General features: G+C 33.0%; 3 protein-coding genes across 3 annotated transcripts; all 3 read left to right on the top strand.

The window, feature by feature from the left end:
• The first annotated feature begins 4,825 nt into the window (after positions 1-4,825).
• LOC106296020 (branched-chain-amino-acid aminotransferase-like protein 1) lies at positions 4,826-8,849 on the top strand. Its single transcript, XM_013732066.1, is given in 22 exon segments — positions 4,826-4,971; positions 5,065-5,163; positions 5,273-5,344; positions 5,454-5,546; positions 5,629-5,766; positions 5,992-6,050; positions 6,124-6,226; positions 6,292-6,300; positions 6,302-6,481; positions 6,580-6,680; positions 6,775-6,829; positions 6,902-6,988; positions 7,073-7,124; positions 7,213-7,274; positions 7,276-7,299; positions 7,383-7,436; positions 7,520-7,603; positions 7,711-7,782; positions 7,872-7,952; positions 8,321-8,356; positions 8,505-8,590; positions 8,592-8,849. Coding segments are annotated over 22 exon segments (1,665 nt in total). The 5' UTR covers positions 4,826-4,893; the 3' UTR covers positions 8,632-8,849.
• A 430-nt stretch (positions 8,850-9,279) lies between these two features.
• LOC106327988 (E3 ubiquitin-protein ligase ATL6-like) lies at positions 9,280-10,631 on the top strand. The gene has a single exon (XM_013766332.1). It carries the CDS (start codon positions 9,404-9,406, stop codon positions 10,559-10,561), a length of 1,158 nt encoding a protein of 385 aa, XP_013621786.1. The 5' UTR covers positions 9,280-9,403; the 3' UTR covers positions 10,562-10,631.
• Positions 10,632-19,268: 8,637 nt separating this feature from the next.
• LOC106332753 (glycine-rich cell wall structural protein 1.8-like) lies at positions 19,269-21,836 on the top strand. The gene is made up of 3 exons (XM_013771278.1): positions 19,269-19,521; positions 19,609-19,684; positions 20,050-21,836. Exons 1-3 carry the CDS (start codon positions 19,492-19,494, stop codon positions 21,630-21,632), a joined length of 1,689 nt encoding a protein of 562 aa, XP_013626732.1. The 5' UTR covers positions 19,269-19,491; the 3' UTR covers positions 21,633-21,836.
• Positions 21,837-24,701: the final 2,865 nt, after the last annotated feature.

Raw genomic sequence — 24,701 nt, 5'->3', positions numbered from 1 at the left:
TATCTAGCTTTTCATAACACTACTTGATATTCATATTCAGGTTGTATAAAGTAATTCATATTTATCTATTTTATTGAAATAGAATTCACAACTTCATTTTAGACCATTATTTAGAAATTTATCAAATGTACATAACTTAATTATAATATCTTTTAATATTTTTATTTCTGAATTTAAAATAAAATAAATATTTATTTAAGAAAATTCTAACAAAATCTTTTCAGAGTCATTTTAAAACTTATTTCAAAAAATTGATTAATTTAAAGTTTAGTTATCATAAAATATAATCAGAAATTTAAATTTAATTTAGTTTTGATTTATAAATGAAAATTAAAAATTATATAAAATATTTTAATGATAATAACAACTTAAATTATTACTTTCCAAAAATATTTTACAAAGATTTCAAAAATATTTTGTTGGAAAGCGATATCCATGTAAATATCTTATTTATTAAACACATAAATTATGACTTATTACACGTATGATTTTTTAATTTAAACTATCTCTTAAAGATCACAACTTTAAATGCTTTTATCATGTAACATTACAATTTATGTCAATAATTTTTAACACAAGTCTAATAATCTTATTAATGGTTAAATTTTAATTTATACATTCCTTCATAGATGAAACATTTAACCTCTTTACATATCATATATATAAAGTTTTAGTCAATTATTATTAGCGTTTATATATTCCATTGAGTTAAAAACCATTTCATTTTAATATTTAAAAACTATACCAAATTAGTTTATTAATCACTATATATAAATTTTTACATCTCCTACTCCAACCATAAATAGACGAACAATATATATACGAAATGAATATATTCATGAACGATAAACATGAACACACTTTTATCATCTAAATGCATACTAAGGTCATAGCATGAATAACCTATATATGTAAAAAATATTAATATTCCAACACTATTCTATATTAAAAGAACACACATTTATCAAATTGGTTTAATGTTACAGTATATAACATAATTTCAACAAATTTTAATTTTACCTCATAATTGATATTATTTTTTTAGATTTATCTTTAACTATTTTTTTTCATAAATATCTTAAATTTATTATTAAAAGACAAAATTAGACCTCTCAAAAAATTTATAAATATATAAGAATTGTTTACAAAAGTTTATAAACTCAACTTCACCACCTAAATAATACATCCTAAACAATAATCGTTAAACTCTAAGCTCAAATGTTATGATATATTTTATTGAGTCTTTTTTAAATGCTATCCTTATCCAAGTTAGAGTATTTTAAGCAATTTTTCAAATAAAATTATTACTACAAAATTATTTTGCAAGTACCAAATATATAGTTTCTTTTCCAATATAAGTTTTGTTGTTTTTTATAGTATCCCAAAAACTTCTTCTCTGTTATATATGTTAAGTTTAGTTTAATTTTTATATAAATTCCAAATTTTAGAAATGAAACATAAAACTTAAATATGGGCCTAAATAAATGTAACTAAAGCTCCAGAGAGAAAAGGAAAAAGCTCGTCTCCGTCCTTTTAGTGGCTGCCGTTGTCACCGGCGTCTCTTTGCCGGATCCTCCAGAACCACCTGACCCACTTGACCCTCCTTCAACTTTGACAATACTTGCTACCTCCGTTTCCATCGTTGTTGAGCTTTCTACTTTAACAGATCTAGATCTAAAAGTTACAGATCTGAATCTGAGCAACCAAATCTTCAAAGAGCTTCCTCTCTCAAAAGATTTTGGTTTAATGAATCAGTGTCGTTGTCATACGATTCCTTACTGCAGTATGCAGACTTTCTATCATCACCACTTCAGTCTTTGGCCATGGACTGCTAGTCTATCTCCGTCTCAGACCGTCGTATCACTCCATCTTACACGTTCTACACCGTCTCACGCCGCTGACTCATACTGCCGTTTCCCACCATCTCTCACCGCCTCCTCAAGCCACCATCTCTCGCAGACACCGGATCTGTTTTATTCCACTTTTCTCCTCACCTTTCAGGAGTGTGTTCTGCAGATTGCTTCCCAGGCTTTAGAGTTTAGAGCAGCTGGCTCTGTTGATATCATCCCAAGCTCTCTTTCTCTCCCGTTAGACCAGGTTATGCATCTATATTTGAATTCTCCCATACCAATAGCTTCCTCGTATTTTCATAAGACCTATGGGGGTAAATCTGTAGCTTTTATGCTACTCCTTACTGCAGTATGCAGTTCCATTCCCAGTTTCACTCTAGATATTTTTAAAAAGAAGATTGTTTCAGTTCCTCTGTGGCAGATTGGATTGACAATTTTTAATAGGTTATGTATTCCACAGAATCTGGTTGACTTCTCCTTTATGGAGTTTATGCTATTTCCAAAATTTCCACTTGTTTCCAGTGGAATTGTTGCAGGGAGTTTGATGTCGATAGCTACAAATGCGTCGATATTCGTTCTATTCAAAGGCTCAGCAATTCGGTGCATTGTCACCTCTGCGTTTATAGCCGATTTCAGGATTGATATACTAGCACAATGTGCTGTTCCAATCTCGGGTGTAGGACTACTAAATGTAGCCGATAATCCCCAACTCGACTTTCCTCTTCTTAGCATTACCGAAGTCGAGTGTAGAGGACCACTCTTCATCTTTAGTGTATTAAGTTTTAGGTTTGTCATTATCTATGCTATCTATGTCTTCCATCTTGCTATTACAGCAGCGGCTTTGTTGTATCTTTCTTTGAACATTTGCTCCTCAGTTGGAGAGTAAGAGATCTATAAAATGAGTTGTTTGACTAAAAAGAAAAAAGAAATGAAACATAAAATTATGTAAAATAGTATTGTTACATAATAATGTTTACAACACAATTTTGTTTTACAAAATACAAAAAATTATGCAAAATAATATTGCTACATAATAATGTTATATAAATTAGAATATTTAGTATAGAAAGAATCTGTGCGGGTCAAGATCTAGTTTATCATTATTTGCTCAATTTTTCTGTATAATTTTCATATTTTCGTATAATTTAATATAATAATTGTGATAAATGAGGTTTTCAGTTTTGTCTTGGATCTCTAGATGTAAGCATATATTAAAAAAATCCGTGCGGGTCAAGATGTAGTTTATCATTATTTGCTCAATTTTCTGTATAATTTTCGTATTTTTGTATAATTTAATATAATAATTCTGATAAATGAGTTTTTTCAGTTTTGTCTTGGATCTCTAGAGGTAAGCACGACGCTGGTACTGCGTATAGTTTAACGAAGCTAGAACAGAGCTTGCTTGGAAATATGGAAAAAAACAATATGATTGTGTTCCTCTCGTGACACTCTTGTTTTTTTTTTTGTTTTGGCTAGACTTAGAGATGACTTGGTCGATATTACAAGATAGTTAATTGACTGAAAATAATATAAAGGGTTGGAACTGTTAAATATCAGTATTATTATCAATATTACTAGATATAAAATTGACTGAAAACAATATAAAGAGTGTGAGGATGAAGAAACACGCTTGACTATAAAACAAAGTTACTAAATTGAAATACTGTACACTAATTTTCAGGACTTATTCCTAGGCATGGACATTTCGGATATCGGTTCGGTTCGGTTCGGATATTTCGAGTTTCAAGTAGTTCGGATAGGGGGCTAGAGGATCATTTACTACTTGACCTATTTTCGGTTCGGTTTGGTTCGGTTCAGATAGTTTCGGGTTCGGTTCGGATAGTAAATGTAGGAACCGGAAAATACCCGGGAAAAATTCGGTTCACATTTGGATCCGGTTCGGGTTCGGATAGCTCGGGTATTTCGGATCATTTGGATAAAATATCGGTTATTTAGGGTAAAATATCAAATAATTATGATGATTTAGATAAAATTTTGGATATTTCGGATTACTTTGGATATTTCGGATAAAACTATCCGGATAGTTTTGGATATTTCGGATAAAACTATCCGGATAGTTTTGAATATATAATTAATATTTTATATATTCGGGTACCCGTTCGGTTCTCGGTTCGGTTCGGTTATTTCGGATATAAAAATATAGGAACCGTTCGGGTACTTGAGGGTATTGGTCCGGTTCTGGATTCGGGTATTTCGGTTCGGTTTTGGTTCGGTTCCGGTTATTTTGCCCCGGCCTATTAATTCCATTTAAAGTAAAGTATTTTTTATAGTGGTTACATAAAGTTGGTATATTTTCTTTCTAGGGATTACTAATTTCCAAGCAAACAGAGACTTGATATGCGTGCAAGTTGCTGTCCAAATTCTTGTCCTTTAATTTCTCTAGAGGGGTCTTGTTATGTCAAGAGACTACACCTTGCAGGTCCACAAAACGCTCATGCACTTTACTCAAGAGCCCTGTTCTAAAACTCGGCCGCCTAGCCGCTTAGGCGGTCGCCTAGGCATTACGCGTCACTTTTCCGCTCCGATTTATGCCAAATCGCTTTAAAAAATCGGATATCCGATTTTTTTCCGCCTAGACCGCCTAAATGACCGCCTAGCCGCCTAAATGACCGCCTAGCCGCCTAGGCGGCCGCCTAATCTATTTTTTTATTTATTTTTTTTTTTTTTTTTTTTTGATAAGTATGTGAATTTCATTATATCATTTATATTCATAATTTTGATGAAAATTACACTATATTAAGTTTATATATTCTATTTGTGTGTTTTATACAATCTTAAACATGAAAATGTATTAATGTTATACACAATTAAAGATTAACATGGTTATAACATAGTAAACCATCTAAAAATTCTGCCCCGCATAATTTCCGATTAATCCCCGATTTTCTCTTTAGGCGCTAGGCCCAACCCGACCGCCCGACTAGCGCCTAGCGCGTTCCTGAACAGGGCTCAAGAGTGGTGATATAACAAAAGTGATCAGAGAGACCAGAGTTTAGAGTTCGCTTTAGTTTCATCGTCCTCGATGACAGAACCTGAAGTGATTCACTCATGGTCTGCCCCAAGGTCACTCAGCACCAGCCTCATGTACTCCTTTGCAGAGGTACCACTCCCTTTTAGGTCTTAGCTCAAAACCTTACTTGCATCCACAATAGGAGTAAAGTTGTCGACATTGATTTTGTGTCCATTTTTTCAGAGAGATGACATCGAAGTTGTCGACGAGCCCCTGTATGCAGCATTTCTCAAAGCTACAGGTGTTGATAGGCCATACAGAAACGAGGTTCTCTCCAAGATGGTATGTTTACTATAAATAGTATGTTAGTAACTGGTTAGGACTTTAGGTCATACTTAGTCTTGTTTTAGAAACAAAACATATTTAATTCTTCATTTCTTATTTTTCATAGGAGTGCAATGGACATAAGGTAGTGAAAGATATCATTTATGGATCAGGATCAAAGAAGTTCCGGCACTGTAAGGTGAAACTCTGATTTTTTGTCTTGCAAGCTTCAAGAATCGTGCTATTAAAGCTTTCTTTGTTGTTTCTTGCTTGTAAACAAAGTGTGTTCTTGTGTTTCCTCTGAACAGCATATCTCCAAACAACGGCTTTTCGGTTTGCCAAATGAACTGATGAGCAAAGGAAAGCACTTCATACTGATAAGAAATCCACTTAACATACTGGTTAGCTTTCTCAGTAAAGGTTCTTTTATTAGATCTCAGCTTTTCAGTCAATGTTTCATCTAATGTTCTTCTATGTTTTCAGCCTTCCTTTGAGAAGATACACCCTTCATCGTTTCTTGAACTAGGCTTGGGGGAACTAGTGTCGATATACAGTGATCTCTGTCAGATGGGAACACCACCACCAGTCATCGATGCAGATGAGCTTCAGCGAGATCCTGAGGTTTGTGTTTAATTCAGGTCTATATTGAGTTTTAAAATTAATTGACAATAGATTGACTGATCCTAACATTTTATATATTAGTCCATTAATTCTCCAGTTAACGATGCGAGACTTCAATCATTCATTAACAGTTTTGTTTCTGTAGTATGTAAAAGTTCCACAACTATGTTATGTATTTCTCTTATGCACTAGTCCTTACATGTTGTGCCATGCATATATATACAGACCACGTTACGAGGTCTTTACAATGATTTGGAGATTCCATTTCAAGCTTCTATGCTTAAGTAAGTCCTCTTCTTGCACTCTCTTCCGGTTTTATAAATGTCAAAGTTGTAATTTCTCTATGTTTTCTTTAAGGTGGGAGGCTGGTCCTATACCAGAAGATGGAGTATGGGCACCATGGTGGTACAAGAGTGTGCACGAGTCAACTGGTTTCTCATCTCCAAAGAAGTATCCTCGTGTAAGGCTCTGGTTTGTTTCGGTTATGGTTTTGAATTCAGTTTAAGATGTGTTTTGTTTTCACAGACATTCCCTTTTGTCGCATTACGATTTGCTGGAGCAAAGTCTACCACTTTACAACATTCTAAGGAGCCATGTGAAGCACAAGTCATCACTCTTGAGTAGTCCCTTGCCTCCTCCTAGTCTCCCGGTTCCTGAAAACGCAAAACTTCTTGCATGGGTTGGTGACGAGCTTTTGCCTCGTGAGATGGCAAAGGTGTGATTGATACGCTGAAGAAAACTTAACGAGTTACTGTTTTATGGTTTGCATTTTTAAAACCTGATTGTGTTCTGTTTCCTCTTCTTATTCTTTAGGTTTCAGTTTTTGACTCGGTTGTGCAAGGTGGTGACTCAGTATGGGAAGGACTCAGGATTTACAAGGGGAAGATATTCAAGCTTGAAGAACATCTAGATCGGTAATAACAACATTCCAAATGCTTAAGAAACTAAGAAGCAAGTAACAGAGTTTTTATAAGCTATCTTGTTTTATATGTTGAAATGTTGGGTTAGGCTATTTGATTCAGCTAAGGCTCTGGCTTTCGAAAATGTTCCATCTCGTGAAGAGGTAAGCATCTTTAGTGTTATGTTCTGTTGAAACAGTGTTACAACGATAGCTTTAATATGTCGAAACATACAGATAAAAGAAGCTATCTTCAGAACTCTCATAACAAATGGTATGTTTGACAATACACATATCAGGTTGTCCCTAACTCGAGGCAAAAAGGTACTGCATTCATTTTAACAAATTGTATGTTTCATTTCGATCATTCTAGTCTTTAAGAACTACACAACTAATTGTTTGTTTAAGGTAACTTCTGGAATGAGCCCTGCGTTTAATCGATATGGATGCACACTTATTGGTAACCTTTCATTTTTATTCTAACAACCAAGATTGGCAAAATGGGATAACTTTGGAGTTCACTTTACATTTATCTTCAAATAATGCAGTGCTTGCGGAATGGAAGCCAGCAGTGTATGACAATGATGGTGGGATTGTGCTGATGACTGCAAACTACACGCCGCAACTCGCCTAATGTATGAACTTGATCAGTATTTAATTTCTCTTCATGATATAACTTTAAATAAGTCTTAAGTTGTTTTTTTTTTGCTTTTGTCAGAATTTGGATTCCAAGATTCGTCATAACAACCTTCTCAATAACATACTAGCAAAGGTACTGTTTTCAAAGCAAGAAAGTTCAAGAATGGACATTGTTTTGTGAGATTAATTTTCTTTGTAATGGGAGAATAAGAACAGATTGAAAGTAACAACGCGAATGCTGCGGATGCCATTATGCTTGACAAAGATGGTTATGTATCTGAAACCAATGCAACCAACATTGTAAGCAAGCAAAATCTATAGATTTTTTTTGTAATAGAGAAGCTCTTGCTGTTAACATATTTATTTTTATTTTTTAAAAAAGAACATATTTATTTTATGGTAAACAGTTTATGGTGAAGAAAGGACGTGTTCTTACTCCCCATGCAGATTACTGTCTCCCTGGCATAACAAGAGCTACCGTAAGGGCAAAAAACTCGCATACTTTTGTTGAGAAACATCTCGGTGATAGATTTGATATAAACCATTTTTTTTCCTATAATATTTCAAGGTCATGGAACTTGTGGTTAAAGAGAATCTCATCTTAGAAGAACGAAGAATCAGTCTCTCTGAATTTCATACAGCAGATGAGGTCTTTTCACCTTACAAAAAAATACTTCATCCGTTTTTTAATATAAGTCGTTTTATAATTGTGCACATAGATTAAGAAATCATTAATTTTTTATATTTTCTAAACAAAAACATCATTAATTATTTACCTAACCACAAATCAACCAATAATAAAATAGAAGGTATATTATCATTAGTCATATAACATTAAGTGTTAATAAATTTTACATAGAAAACCGAAAATGTCATATAATTTGGAACATAAAAATTTCTCTAAAACTACTTATATAAAAAAACGGAGGGAGTATCATTTTCTTCAATGTCATTATATGTGTGTCTCTCTTTCTCTAGCAAAACCTAACAATGTATGTTTTTGTTTTTATTTTTCAGTTATGGACAACTGGAACCACGGGAGAACTTAGCTCGGTACGTACATTCTTTATTAGCTTACTAAATAAAGCATCCTCAGAACGTTTTGCACCTGAATCTAATGATGAAATCTTCAGGGGGTCTTACTTAACCATTAACAAATAAATTAATCTTTAATCAACGATAGTATGCTCTTTTGTTACAGGTTATGAAAATCGACGGACGTGTGATTGGTGATGGAAAAGTTGGACCGGTAACGAGAACACTGCAAAACGCTTACAAGAAACTGACAGGATTCAGGTGTGCTAATACCCACATACCAAGCAGCCTGAGATACCAAAAAAGAGTGGTGGTAATAAAGAAGTGCGTCTTGGCTTTAACTTCTAGAAAGACACTACTCGGTCAAATTATATTTAATTCAGCGTTCTTTGTTTGACCTAACGTGAGAACTGAGAAGTATGACCATTAATAAATAAAGCGACCACGTATCGAGACTAGACACAATCTCGAAATTAGATCTTTTGCCATTTCATTTATGGAAATTATTAAAGAGTTCGTGATTCATTCACGTGAAGGATTCACGAGATAAACTGAATCAAAGGCCATGTTTGTTTTTCTTATCTCGATTAATTCAGCATTTTAATGATATTTTTAGCTCAATCATCAAATCTTTTAAATTTTACACTTTAATGCAACATATCACGCATCAGGTTTATATTATGCAAACCCTATGTTATGTAAATTTAGGAAGTCATGGACATTTATTATGCGACATACTACAATGTAACGAAATTTAGCATAGTTGTTGAACAAGAAAACACAAGTACAAAAGCTGTCCAAATATTATCGAAGACATAGTCAAAGTCAACTCTTCTCGTTATGTGATGGTCTGAAACGATTAGATATAAGGTTAAATTGTAAACTGTAATATGAAAACGATGCGATGTTTGATTCCGTTGAAAAAAATGTTTATCGATTGAACGAAGCTTATAATGCCACGTGGAAGTCAGCACTGACACAATTGCTGACGTCACTGCAAGAAGGCTCAAACATTAAAACTCACTTTCATCTCACCGAAGAGGCAAAACACACACACAAAGAAGCATGAGAAGATCTGACCCCTTGACTTTTTCCGGCGTTTTGCCGATTGTTTTCTTGCTAATACTATCAGCGGCGGAGCTCGCGGCGGGCCAAGGACCGCCGCCGCCTGATAACAGAAATGAAATGTATAACAACTACGGCAGGGTGAGTCCCGCCTTGGCGGTGATCGTCGTGATCCTCGTCGCTGCTCTCTTCTTCATGGGCTTCTTCTCCATCTACTTCCGCACGTGCTCCGGCGTAGCCGACCCCGGCGCCTCGCCTGCTGCTGGTGGGGTTAGATCCAGAGGAACCGTCACCGCGGCGTCGCGTGGACTAGATCTTTCGGTGGTGGAGACTTTCCCGACGTTCGTGTACTCGGAGGTGAAGACTCAGAAGCTCGGGAAAGGGGAGCTTGAGTGTGCGATCTGTCTGAACGAGTTCGAAGACGATGAAACGCTGCGTTTGCTGCCTAAATGTGATCATGTCTTTCACCCGCACTGCATCGACGCGTGGCTTGAGGCTCACGTTACTTGCCCTGTTTGCCGGGCTAATCTCTCTGAGGGAGAACCGGTCGAACCGGATCTTGAATTACAGCAGGTGGCGGTGAACCCCGAACCGGTGGTTGATCCTCCTGTACCGGAAGAATCGGTTATAACTGAAGTAGATTCGAGGAGACTACCTGGAGTACCGGTGGATATTAAACGAGTGAAGTTCTCGAGATCGCATACGACGGGGCATTCGGTGGTTCAACCGGGAGAATGTACCGAGCGGTTTACTCTCCGGTTACCGGAAGATGTGAGGAAGAGGGTGATGGAGAATTGGAGACTAAACCGGTCTGGTAGTCTTGTGGCTCTTCCTAGGGGAGGAAGTTCAAGGAGAGGTAAACCGTCAAGGGCTCGGTCTGATCGATGGTTGTTCCGTAAAACGCCGTCGTTTATGTGGAGGAGCCGTGATGATGGTTCGATTAGGCTAGGTTCTACCCGTAGTATTCGAGCCAATGTGTCGAATTCAACCGGTGAGTCCACACGGTCGGACCGGTGGGCTTTTCTTAGAAACGGGTCGTTGTTGTGGAGGAACTCTTCGGTACATAAGGGAGGAGTCAATAAGGACGGCGAAGGAACTTCGGTTAAACCGACCGGTACTGGTGGCTCAACTAGCGGTTCGATGAGATTACCGGTTTAGTTGACTTTTCATTTTTGTTTTGTATGGGATTGTTTATAAACACGCAATACATTTTCCTTTATTTTTTAAATTGTTAATTTTGTATTCTCAAATTTCTGAATCGTACATATTAATCAAAGTCAGATCCAGATAAGAGATCTACTTAATAAAAAGCTTTAAAAACAGGTGGATAACAATAAACAACAGATAGTGGTGATGCCAGGTGAGGTGCGGTGTGGTGCAGGTAGGTCTCTGGGTTCTTGAAATATAAAAAGGTTTTATTCGACTACAAAAAATATAGCTCCCTGCAAAATAAATAAGAGAATATAATATTTTGACCCCAAAAAAAAGTATAATATAGTTTTTTCTCTTTTTTCTGGATTTTATCAGAATATATATATAGTTATATACTCACTTTCATGTACAGAAAATTAGTACTCAAGAAGATAGACATGAACTATTTGAATCATTTATACCCAGAGTTTACTTGGTAGTTTATGCCAAAGGCTACATGAGCTAACAAAACGTTATATGAGTTTGATCATTATTTTGTACGAGTTCGAATAATTGTCTTTTCCAGAAGAAATGATTATATTATTACAGTTAACTCCACATAATTTCTTTGATATTATATGAAAATTATTGGTGGAAGCAACTTAACCTATTGGTTAAGGTTTAAAGGCTTCTACACCTAGGTCTGGGGTTCAAATCCCAGACTATGCAATTTCTTGCAGATTATAGGATGCGAAGCTTTCGGAGGTTCCAGAGTACTGTAAGCAGAGCCGTTCGTTGTGGTCGCTTGTTGTGGTGAGAGTCTGTCCATCGAAGATGTCGTACATGCAGAATCGTATGTGGTTTCAAGTGTTTCGGGGAGAGCTTCATTGTGGAATCATTATTCGTGGAGCTATTCATCATTATCGCATATGTTGCAGGTAGTTGATCATCATATCTAATAGATTTAGAGATTATATGATGATGTAATGTGTTACCCAGTATTAAAAAAAAAAAAAAATTATTGACCGCCACTAGGCCCCCGGTCAGATCACGGACTCTCGTGACGTCTGAATAATCATTAGTCAATGTTATACAGGACATAATTAAATATTCGTAGTTAATGCACAATGCTATTTTTCACATGTGCTTATGCGCAACAAATGCATATATTAGAAGTTTAGAACGGCGCAAATTATGTTTATCGACGACAAACAAAAACAATTAATGTTTGCACGCTGTGACGACTGGACTTGTCAAAGAGCTTTTTAGTTATGGTTAAGTGGACCATTTGCGAGGCTTAACAATTACTATGTTTGTTATTAAGAATATAATAAATATTTACTGTTTAATTTATTATTTATTTTTCTATATATTTTATAACTACTCTCCACCAATTAAATCTAATCAATTCAAATATTTGTAATTAATGTTTTTTAAAAGTATACAAAAATACTTTAAAAATATAGAAAATCTATCCTTGTGAAACAAGAAAAAAATCTAGAAAATCTTACTTTCGGGAACGGAGGGAGTATATAAGTAAAGAGTTACCGGTTATCTCTTATATATTAATAGAGAAATATTTAAAAAGTTATAACATGTAGTTTGTACTAATTAAAAAATGTCTTGCTGAATTGTCATGTAATTATAATGTTAATTTTGTTTACGTGGCGGCTTGAGAATCAATTGAAAATTTTGTTAGTCCAAAATTAAATTGCTAGAGAATGTTATATTATATAATATGTCCATTATGGACCATTCATTTATCAAATTAAAATTATTATATATTATTTCCTTAAATAAAACCTACGGAATTAACTAATGTAATTAAGATATATATGGTAATTAATGATTTTAATTAATAAAGATTTGCTAACAATCTGTATTTTTTATATCATTTTTGTTTAATTATTTATTATTAAAAATAAATTACACAATTACATTAATCATATAATAAAAATTTAGATTTTTTTGTATATGTTATATTTTGAATTTTTCAAAACGAGTATAAATTACTAAAACTCTTAAAAGTTTCACATAAACATTTGTGATCAAGGTTTAAATATTTTTCTATAATAAGATTAAATGATTATAAAATCATATGAATAAATAATTTTATTTTAATAGGTGTTTATATTAATATATATATATATATATATCATTTAAATTAAACTAAAATACATACTTATATTTTGATATCTGCGTTGAAAATATATCGAAAAGTTAATATTTTAATTTTAAAATCTTCATTATTTTTTTAAATGATTATAAATTATTGAAACCACTAAACATTTCACATTAAAAAAAAATAGTTGGTGTAAAATTTTGTTACACAAATATGCAAATAATCATAAGATCATATGAGTAGAAACACCTTTTAATAAATATTCATATTAAAAGTATACTATATATCTATGTTAATATCATTTAAATTTAATTATATATCATATACGATAGACAAGATTCATTGTTTTGATTTATTTACCATAAAATGATTGCGAATAAACAAGAACGGTCGTTTGATTTATATGTGCACGCCAATTTATTACATAATAGTAATTGATTTCTTAGTTATTTAATATATAATTATTATCTTATTAATTGTTAAAAAAAATATTATTTTATTATTTCATAATATGCAGAAAAACATAAAATAAGTAATAAATATAAAATATTTATTATGCACAAGGTGCGGATTTTAACCTAAGTATGTATCTCTTTAATAATTTTAAATTTTAAACATTTTATAAATCTCAGGCCAAAACAGAATAACGAAATGAGAATAAACTCAAAATCAAAATTTATATCGAGCAATAACCAAAATGAAGAAAAAAAACGACAAAAAAATGAAAAAAATATTGAAGATAGGTAAGATTAGCACGTGAACGTAAACTTCTCATAACCATAATTAAATTTTAAATTGCTAAATCATGATATAAAATTGGGATGACATATTTTCATTGTAACCAAATAGTAGGTCTGAGATTCTCCGGCCTAAACGTTAGGTTCTTATGAGATAATTGATTTTTTAAACTAAAATATTTTTAAAATGATATCAGCTCATCAGTAAACAAATTATATAATTAACAAAAAAGTTTTTAAAACATTGTTTAAGGGCCAGAAATATTAATTCGATCAAGAATATAAATTTTATTTTTCCATATGATATTTCTTAAATAATTTTCATATAAATTCACCATGCGCAAGGTCCACGTCTTATCCTAGTAAGTTTATTATAATTAGAGTTCATGCAACTTACAAGACTGTTCACGTATATCATGTGACTGAACGAGACAATATTTGAATAGCTCCATAAACATTATTTCTAGTGTACCATGTACTGGGATTTGAGCTTGTACGACTATAAAGCCCAATAAAGATAATAAACCCAAAACCCAGATCCTAATTGGTTTTTGCTTGATACTCGGATAGACTCAGCAATAAAAAGGAGAAAGATACAACAACAGAGTCAAATGCTGAATCCCACCAAGATTAACATGATTTCGCTCACTGGCTAAGGCCACTGTAATCGTGGCCATAATCTTAGAATTGTAACATAAGTTAGAAACTCGAACTGGTTAATACGAGGCCATGCTTTGAAATAAGTTGATCATCATTAACATGTGGTTTACTCGTGAATTAAATTGATTAAGAATAATACGATAGTTTGCTCAAAAAAAAAAAAAAAAGAATAATACGATAGATTTGTTTGTATAGCTCAGTTTGGTTTAGTTAGGTTTATATGCATTTCGACCGTTTAGAAAGTTTCTTACAGTTAGATATTTTTGAATTAAAGTTTTGTTGACGTGTTTGAAAATGCGTTATAGTCAATGTCTTGTCGAACATGACACAAAACACTTGAACTTTGTGCACCACTCAACGAATTAATGTCAGTTTATTCTCCTTTTCGTTTTATACATTAAAAGAAAATCTTTCGGTGTAAATGGTTTAAGATTGCCATCGACAAAAAAAAAGCAAAGTTGCAAAAGACTGGTAAAAAGAAAAGTGCAGAGAATATTTGAACTGTGAGTAAACCGCTCATGAGGGACACGGGTAAACAGGTAACAAGTAACCTAAAAAGTAAAAGTTGAATTTTCTTTTTCACAAAAGAAAATTAATAAAAATGTTCTGATCAGCCAGAAAGATTGCCGGTTCATTTGGTTCAGTATTAAATCTAAACAATTTTGCAAACCAGCCTGTAACAAATTATGACCTAAACGTGAATGTGCATTATTGTGTATATATATATAAAGTAAATCAAGTTACTGAGGATGTTGTACCATGATGAAGGGGACAAAAGTGAAAGTCTATGATGGAGGAAAACAGAGATCAGTCATATTAAAAAACATGAATGGGTTATATTACATAACAGTATATACATGAATGTGTGTGTCTGTAGACCAATGTAGGTTCAGTTCAGGGAATCTAACTTCCCTCTTTTTCGGACCAAAGCAGATATTTTCAATCTGCATCATGTCTTGTCAACCCCAACCAATAAAGCTTTTTCCTTCTTCTCACTGCTCTTTTTCTTTCTTGATCCTTGGGATTTGATCTATTTCGATTTTACCCCCACTAATCTCCTTTTCTTACTTAAAGCTCGAAGAAACATGATGGTTTGATTTGTGTGTTAAAACAGAGTTTTTTTGAACAAAAAAAAAAACAGAGTTTATCTTAACGTCCATAGGACTATTATAATTTGTGACAATTAATTGAAGCGCTCTAACTTTTTACATGACCTAACTTCCACGATATTGCTCGTTTCCAACCAAATGTATGGGCTTTTAACTCTTCTATGTTGATAATATAGAATACATATTAATTTTGTCGCTTACAAAATTGTTAACAAATCATGTCTATATGCCCTAGTGCTTTCGTTCTTGTTAATTTACTCGATAAAGTAGAAACTGAATCAAGATTGAAGATAAGAAAATAAATAAAACAACAAGAACCACTGAACTCATAATCTTATCATCAACAAGACTGAGACATTTGAAATATAGAGATTTTTAGTGGTTTGTCATTATGTGTGTGTTACAAGGGTATATATGTCTATTATATATATATGAACATACATATAAATTCAAAAGTTAGTTGTATTTGTACCTACCAAAACAATACAAATCTTTCTTTAATAATGCATAGACACATTGGTAGATACTATAGAGAGTGCCATATAGTTTATGTGCTGACAATATGTGAACCAATTTTGGATATGAAGTCCATAGACTCCAGCTCTGGAAATCCTTACAAGTTACACTACATCTTTGCTTATTGCGCGTATCGATTCAACAGAAGTTATGTTAACTTAATTCGATAGAGAAATAAGCTAGTGAATTTAGGTTTATGAATGTGTTAGAAACGTGTGGGGGTTACATCACCGTACGTCGACATAAAGCCCCATGATATCAATCAAAGCTTAGTTTGTTTACCTCTTCGTAGCCTCGCATTTTAATTTCATAATTTATTAGACATTCAGATTAATCAAAACATGAATATCTTTAGTCCTTTTTTTTTGGTCAAAGAATATCTTTAGTCTTTATCATTACAAATGAGCGGTAATTCTCTATTGTATTGAGGAATTATCAATTAACAAAAAACATTATCAATATATTTTTTAATTTTATTTGTATTGTGAGAAAAACAACTTCTAAAAAGTAAGACGAAAATGTTTTTTTTTATTAAAGACGAAAATGTTTTAATACATGTGTTTCACGTATGCAAATGGATAGTTTCATTTCGAAACTTACTTCTGTGATATAGATAAAAAGAAAGAAATCAAACGTGTTGACAAATTTGCTTTTATAACTTGTTTGAGACATCGACTACTAGACTACAAGCAAACTTCGTCTAAATTCTCACACGTATCTTCCCATTCGTCATTTGACCTTCGGAATCAAACCTAACGCGTGATACAGCTAGTTCTTATGTTTGTTCTTTTTGGTGGTCAGTATCAAATCCATGTTTCCACGAGGGTTGATTAATATAAATCATTCAGAGGCTACGAATATAATGCATGCAATGAAGACACATTTATATCAAAATATAACATTTTCTTTAAAAAAAGTAAACGTAGCTAATAAAAACTTACTACATTGGATTTGAATAGAGTAGATGAGGTCCAGCGTCCAAAACGCCAAAACAACAGTTAGTACTCATCGGCATGTGCTTTAAAAAGACCCCACATCACCTAATGAGTCCAAAATATTTGCGATTTTTATTGATTAGTCAAATGTGTATAGAAGAAGTGGTACTAAAAGCAAATAAAAATATAATTTTATGGAAAAGATAAAGGAAAAGTAAAGCCTAGTTTCTCCATACATAAATTAAAAGAACTTCAAGTGTATCTTTTATAACCTATGCTATTAATCTGTGTCATTCTGTATCTCCATGTCTAACTTTTAATATATATTTCATGTAAATACTAGAAGTTGAGCTTTTCTCTTTATTAAAAAGAGTCTTACTACATGCAATAATTAACTAATCCCACATAACAATTGTTTTTTGTTTGTTTAAACTACATTACAAATTTGCATAACGAGTTCCAAAGTCTCTTTTAACAGCAGTGAATTCAAACAATCAGAATGAAACTGATAAGCATGAAAGAGGTTGAAAATAAAACAGACTGACAAATAAAATTAAGCTGACAACAATGTTCGTCACGAGGTTGGTTTTCTGTATATAAAAGACGAAAGAAACAGAGAAAGTTAATTTATCTAGAAAAAACAAGGGTCTAAAATATCTCTGAAAATGATTGATCAAAATATCTTAAGACAATTTTATTTTTATCTCATCTTTTCTTTTAGTTTTCTGAATAGCTTTTGTGCGTGTTTTTTTTTGGATCAATGCTTTTGTGCGTGTTTTATTTGTTTTCTTTGGTCGGAGAAATATCACTTTCTGAGGTTGCCATGGACCGACCTCCGACGTACTTAAAAAAAAAAAGCTAAGTGTGTGTAACCGTAGGTTTACATGTGTATATATATCTATAATCTACGCTTAGTATGGCTATTATTTTAATCAAACACAGTCAAAAGTTATGCTTAGTTTAAAAATGCACGATGTGAATTAATAACAATGGCATTACTATTGATAGTATTTCTCTATCCTTCATGGTGTGTATAAAACTATTGTGGATTTGTTTGAAGAAAACCACTTTACTATTATGATACTATCTCACTGAAGTGGTGCACATGCGCCACATGCACTAGCAAATTAAGTCAAGTTTTATTTCTAACACAAAACCTCTAAGATATTTCAACTAGCTAATTAAGAAGTAGTTTACTAATAGTTTATCTAATTTCAGACTTGTGTTGGTGGTTGAAAGCTGGCCTAAGAGAGCTCTATTCACAGCAAAGAGTGAAATATAATCGACATAATTGTTCTTCCCTTTTTTTCTCTGTCTCATGTATACATATCAATAACATATATTTGTATGTTGTGTGATTGAATTTTCTATGACCATTCCATGAAAAACATATCGAAAACCCTCTAAGTTTTATGTATAAATATGTATATTTTTATTTATGTATAAATATCTTCGACGAGAAAAGTTACCAAATCAATTTTTCAGTAGTTTCCATCATAAAACTAGAATCAAATTAATTTATTATTGTTTTTTCTTAATAAACTTTCAAAAAGTTTTGGGTTGATACTACGAGAAAATCATATCGCCAACCAATTTATGTTGACAATCCAACAGTCTATAAGAAACATTTCGTATGTGGTGTATTAGTATATACGAAAGATCTAGATCGCATAATTTACCATTATAGGAGTTTTTAACTATTGTTTGAATTTCAGTAGCTTCTTTGTTTGCGTAAGTGATGTTGTTTAAACAAGTCCATCTTGGTGACAAAGACCACTTTCTTGCTTGTGACTGGATCCAAAACCCTCTCTAGTCAACAATCATTAAAATCATTGATCACAAATCATTATTGTGATCCCGAAAATTTGATGTTAATATCAGTGTCTACATAAACTATTGTAATGTAATTAGTCTACAAGGAAATAAAATATGCTATATGAACTTATGAAAATACATTAGATGATATCTACGAAATTACGAATAAAAGTAAATCTAATTATTGAAAAAATTAATACAGCTAAGTATTGTAGTTAAGGAGCTTTAAATATTCGTATTGTATGTTAATCAATCGTATTTCAGAAGATGAATACAGCTAAGTACAGTGACAAAGCGAGGCTGTACTTGGTTCTGCTAAAGTGAAAGAAGCTGCCTTCAAGCTTCTTCTTTCTCTTAACTCTGTACCAGAAGAAAAAGTACAAACTTTATAATTAAATTTTTTCAAAACAAATGAATACTACTCCATCCGGTTTCTAATATAAGTAATTTTAGAATTGTGCACATGTATTAAGAAATTATTAATTTTTTATATTTTCTAAACAAAAACATCATTAATTATTTACTTGACCACAAATCAACCAATAATAAAATAAAAAATATATTATCATTGGCCATATAAAATTAAGTGTTAATAAATTTTACATAGAAAACTAAAAACTTGATATAGTTTAAAACATACAAATTTTTCTAAAACAACTTGTATTAGAAAAATGAAAAGAGTAATAATTAAGAAAATAGCAAAATAATGACAATTAAAAAAGATTATTTGCAAAATCAAAATGAAAGATATCCTTGCTTCTTGTGCCACCACCGCTCTCTTTTACAGACAGAGAAAATAAGAAACCCTGAAACAGAGATATTAAACAAGACACAAGTGTTCAGTGTGTTTTTAATTACTCTCTCCCTCTCTCTATCTCTCTCTCTGTCTCTGTCCTTGATCAACAACAACCGCGTTTATTACACAACCTACCCCTCTTCTTATAATCTCTTACTACCCTCTTCCCTTCACAAAGGAGAAATAAGAGTTTCAGACAGAAACTCTCTCTCTCTCTCTCTCTCACAATAGTTTTGTCTGTGAAAACCCACAAATCTAACAGAAGTTATGAATAAACAAGATGTTATGAAGCTTCAGGTACACGTCTCCTTCTATTCTTTTCTTTCCCTTCAAGATTGTGTCTGTGTGTGCTTATTCTGTTTACTGTGGTTTTTTTTTTGGCAGACTTGTGTTCTGAAAGTGAACGTACACTGTGAAGGCTGTAAGCATAAAGTGAAGAAACAGTTGCAGAAAATCGAAGGTTTGTGCTCTTTCTTCTCTGAAAACAAATAGATCTATGATTATTGGGTTCCCCTTGTTACTCTCCTCTCTCACATGAAAATTTTACTCTGTTTTCTAAAACATAGAGTCCAAAGTTTTGAGCTTTATCTCCTGGTGGTACTCTGTTTCTCTATGTTACTTTTTAAAATTCAATTTATTGAGTCCAAAGTTTTAAGATTTATCTTCTGATGGTACTCTGTTTCCATGTTACTTTATAAAGTTCGAAGTTTTGAGATTTTATCTTCTGGTGGTACTCTGTTTCTATGTTACTTTTATAAAGTTCAAAGCTTTGAGATTTTAAGCATTGGGGAAGAATCTGACATGGTTTTGGTTTTTGAATTTCAGGAGTGTACTCTGTAAAAGCAGATGTGGAACAGGGGAAAGTCACTGTCACAGGGAACGTTGACCCTGCTCTTCTTGTTAAGAAGCTGAGCAAGTCAGGGAAACATGCCGAGATTATAGGCGGTGGTGGCGGCGGAGGAGGAGGAAAAGGGTTTCCTAATCTGAATGGGCAGTTTGGTAATCTCAGTATGAGTGGAAACGGTAAGGGCAAAGGTGGAAAAGAGAGCAACCAAGTAAAGGGGAAAGGTAACGGTGGTGGTGGTGGTCAGAATCAAGGGCATGGAGGTCAACCAATGCAGTTGACTCCTCAGCAGATTCAACAGATGATGATGATGAAGGCTGCTCAAGGTGGTAGTGGTGGTGGTGGGAAGGATATGAAGATGATGATGCCTCCTGTGGCGTCTAAGGACCAGAAGAAGTCTGTTAAGTTTGCTGAAGAAGATGATGAGTTCAGTGATGATTATGATGATGAGTTCAGTGAAGATGATTATGATGACGATGAGTTCGATGATGAGGATGGTGAAATGGGAGGTCATGGTCATGGAGCAGGAGGAGGTAATCATCACATGCCTCCAAATAAGACGATGATGATGCCTAACAAGATGCCACAGATGGGTCAGCATGGTGGTGGGCCTAAGGGCCCTAATGAGATTATGATGATGATGAATGGGTTCAAACCCGGTGGTGGTGGTGGTGGTGGAGGAGCGGGGAAGAAAGGCGGCGGAGGAGGTGGTGGGTTTGAGATTCCGGTGCAAATGAAGGGAATGGGTGAGGGTAAAAAAGGAGGTGAGAAGGGTAAGAAAGAAGGCAAAGATAAAAAAGGAGGTGGGGGCAAAACGGGGAAAACAGATGCCAAAAGTGGTGGTGGCCTCTTAGGGTTTTTCAAAAATGTTAAAAGTGGAAAAGGAGATGAGAAGAAGGGAGGTGGTAAGAAAGAAGGTGGTGGTGGGGGTGATAAGGTAAAATCTTCTGGTGGTGGAGTTCACCATTATGATAGTGGGCCTAAAAAGGGAGGAGGTAAATCGAAAGGAGGAGCCCATGGGGCCCATGATATTGATGATCTCATCAAACACAACAAAGCAGGCGGAGGAGGTAACAAGGGTAATCATAGTGCCAAGGGGATGATGGGTGGCCCCATGGGTCAAGGTGCTCCGATGGGTATGATGGGACAAGGTGGTCCAATGGGTCAAGGGGGTCCTATGAGCATGATGGGCCAAGGTGGTCCAATGGGCATGATGGGACAAGGTGGTCCAATGGGACACCAAGGCGGCTCCTACCCGGCGGTACAAGGCTTGCCGATGAGTGGAGGAGGATATTATCCACCACCACCTCAGGCAAATCATCAAATGAACCAACAACAGTACATGCAAATGATGATGCACCAGCAGCAACAACAACAACAAGCTGCTGCAGCTCATGGAGGATATGGTGGTGGTCACGGTGGAGACATGTACCATCAGATGATGTATGCTCGGCCATATCCAGCAGTGAACTATGCTCATCCACCGCCAATGCCGCCTCCACACTCAGGTCCTTATAGTGATATGTTCAGCGATGAGAATCCAGCTGGTTGTAGTATCATGTGATCTTTGGTTTATTGTTAATTAGACAAACCTGATATGAATATGTTTTATCTTAGGAGTCTTGTGTTATTTTCTTCTTTGGAGCTGTCGTTTTCTTTTCTAACTCTGCCTAGGATATGAATAATTTCTTTTTGGTGGCATGATGTTTATAATATCTCGAGTTTGGAAAAAGATGGTTACAAAGTAAGATATTTATTTAGCTTTGTATTTCTCTGTGAAAATGATGGATTGTGCAGCTCCCTTCTCTATAGTAGTAGGTACGAGAGCATTATTATTATGATAATCAATCTTGTTATATAGTGTTGATTATGTTGACCCGTAAAGATCCGATATGAGTTGTGCAGCTCCCTTCTCTACTAATTTTCATAACAACCCCTATAAATTTGACCCGTAAAGATCCGATATGAGTTGATTATGTTGTTTTTGAAAAAGGTGTAGATGATAAAACCGTTGAGGATTAGCCATTGTTTCGGTCATATAGAAATATTTTTCCAAAGGTCAAACTAGTGAATGAAGAGATCAGCTATTGGTTTCGTGATTCACCCAAAGTAAACTCTTGAACTCGAGTTTTTAGTTCCAGTTTCTTCAACTTGGATAACTTCTCCCCTGTCTCTATTAATCGACTCTGAAATGCTTGCTCTCTGGATCTTCAACTGCAGCTTCTCCTTTTTTTTTTTTCCTCTAGCTCAGAAATTATGTGAAGTGAGGTTTCAAGTTCATGTCTTAGTTGGTTTTCTCGTGCATCAAGTTTTCTAATCCCTGGCTACTCTGTACATAATAAATATTTAAATTTGTATATATGATTTTTTTTTTGTCAGCCATTTGTATATATGATTTAGTTGAATATTTTTAGAGTGATTGAACTTGAAGTTCTAGACTCTGAGACATCTTTTAATTTATACATAAAATGCTTTGATTTGATGAAAATTACTTATGTCATTTTTAGTTTTATTATATTTAAAGATGTTGAAATTTTAGATTTTAAAATTTCTAATAAAACTTATAATTTTATTTTTAAATGTCAAATGTGTTCAGTCTTTGAACACATTAAAATAATTTTTAATATAAGTTTTATTTACAGTTATACTATATTCTAATCAATATATGTTTAAAGTGGATTTTCAGTGTTTAATATTTCTTAAGGTTGTGATTTTTATTGTGGAAAACATGTCTGAATTTTTCAGAAGCAAAATACAAAATACTTAGAACTGCACTATGATTTATATGAATAAGCTAGAAGTAAGTTTTCAGAATGGCAGCCGGATATTTTTTAGATTCTAATCCTAAAAAGTTATGAAAATCTCAATATTGTATGGGTTTAAATCTTAAAATAGTAAGTTCGCTTAAACTTTTTCTTTGGTTCAAATCTTGCTAATAAATTGTAAAAAAGAGTAAATGTTTCAAACATTATATTTTCTTAATTTTGAAAGTAGACAATTTATATTATTTCCATTTTGATCAAAGGCAAATTTCCATTTAATAAAAAGATGATACGATAAAATAATGTCTTATAATGTCCATATATTTTTTATCATTTATAAAAAAATTTAAAACACTTATAAAATTATCTGTCATCGCTTACAAAATTATTTTATCATAATGTTAAATTATTTATAAGAGTTTATAAAACATTTATAAAAATATAAATCCTCCTATATATTAAACGAGAAGTCACCTAAGTGACTTTTTCTTACATGTCGATCGTTTGTGAAGTCTTAAGAAACTTGTTATAATTTGCTTGGTCCATAATTTTAATTTAATTTATTTTGTTTTTTATTTAAAATAAAAAAAAACCAAGAATTCAATTAATATCACTTGCCAAATAATCTGAATTATATTACAATAATAACTTATGGTAACTAATTGTTGAAATTATATAAAGAATTATAACGGTTGATCAATCATTTTTTATATTATAAACTACAAAATATAATGAACGAAACTTTTTATAATTTTTAATTATTTTAATTAGATATAATACAAAAGGTAAGTATAAAGCTAATTATTATCACTTGTCAAATAACTTAAATGATATTACAAATAGTAATATATGGTAGCTAATTTTCAAAACTATAGAAAGTGTAATAATGTTTGATCAATTCTTTTTATATTTATATACTACATATAATAATGAATAAAAAAAATTTATAGAAATCAATCTAATGATTTCATATAAAATATAATTGTATCTATGATAATTATTAATCTCTTATAATATCCATATATGCTTTATAAACAATTAAGCTTTGAAGATTGGACGATATTGAACGGAACATGTGAGAATTTTGATTAAATTTTTTTGTATTTAAGTCAAATAATAAAGTGAATAAGGGAATGTTATGATCAAAAAGAATTATAAAATAGATTTTTGGTTCATTGATTGTATGGTTTGTATTACTATTTAGAGAGAGAAATAAATATTTGGCAAAAAATATGTAAAATATTAGAAAAATATCATCAAAATTTAATAAAAAGAACAAAATAATAACAAAAAATAAGAAGAGGCCGAATAAAATGCATAATATATGTTGGAGAAGTTAATATGATAATTACATATATAATTTCACAAATATTTGTTTTTACTAAATATTCATCACTTATTTTTACATCAATCATGAAGTTCAAGGTGAGTACCGATGAGTACATTTCTACACCCTTGCCTGAGGGTGCCAAAATTGACAAATTCTAAAATGGTGAGGTATCACGGTAATGTGGGTTTGGTGATTAACTCGGCCACCGAGTTGAAAGAAATCCAGGAACCATTTTTTTGAAAGATATTCCAGAGCATGGCGACCAAGAAAAAAATTGTTATTAGTTCTTACAAACTTCCAGATCGACATAGTGAATTTTATCATGCTCATACTACTCGAATAATTGGGTACTGCAGACGGATTGGCCTGCATTTATCATCTTGGGTACATCTATATAATTAACCCCACGCATTAGACAAATCCGGATACTTTCTCCTGATTCTTTGCAGAATTATACATTTTTATCAGGTATTTAACACTCATTAATTCAATGAGTTCTGGTGTGCTCAGAGCCAGCTGCGTAGGGATGACATACTAGAAC

The sequence above is a fragment of the Brassica oleracea genome, chromosome C1, assembly GCF_000695525.1.
Source record: "Brassica oleracea var. oleracea cultivar TO1000 chromosome C1, BOL, whole genome shotgun sequence".
NCBI lineage: Eukaryota > Viridiplantae > Streptophyta > Magnoliopsida > Brassicales > Brassicaceae > Brassica > Brassica oleracea.
The sequence above is the reverse complement of the archived record's forward strand: the minus strand, read 5'-3'. Positions and strand labels throughout refer to the sequence as shown.

Bases quoted from the DNA above. Each gene is read 5' to 3' on its own strand.
- LOC106327988 (XM_013766332.1), top strand. From the start codon at position 9,404: ATGAGAAGATCTGACCCCTTGACTTTTTCCGGCGTTTTGCCGATTGTT.
- LOC106332753 (XM_013771278.1), top strand. From the start codon at position 19,492: ATGAATAAACAAGATGTTATGAAGCTTCAG. The intron at 19,522-19,608 runs GTACACGTCTCC...TTTTTTTGGCAG, and splicing joins AAGATGTTATGAAGCTTCAG to ACTTGTGTTCTGAAAGTGAA. The intron at 19,685-20,049 runs GTTTGTGCTCTT...TTTGAATTTCAG, and splicing joins ACAGTTGCAGAAAATCGAAG to GAGTGTACTCTGTAAAAGCA.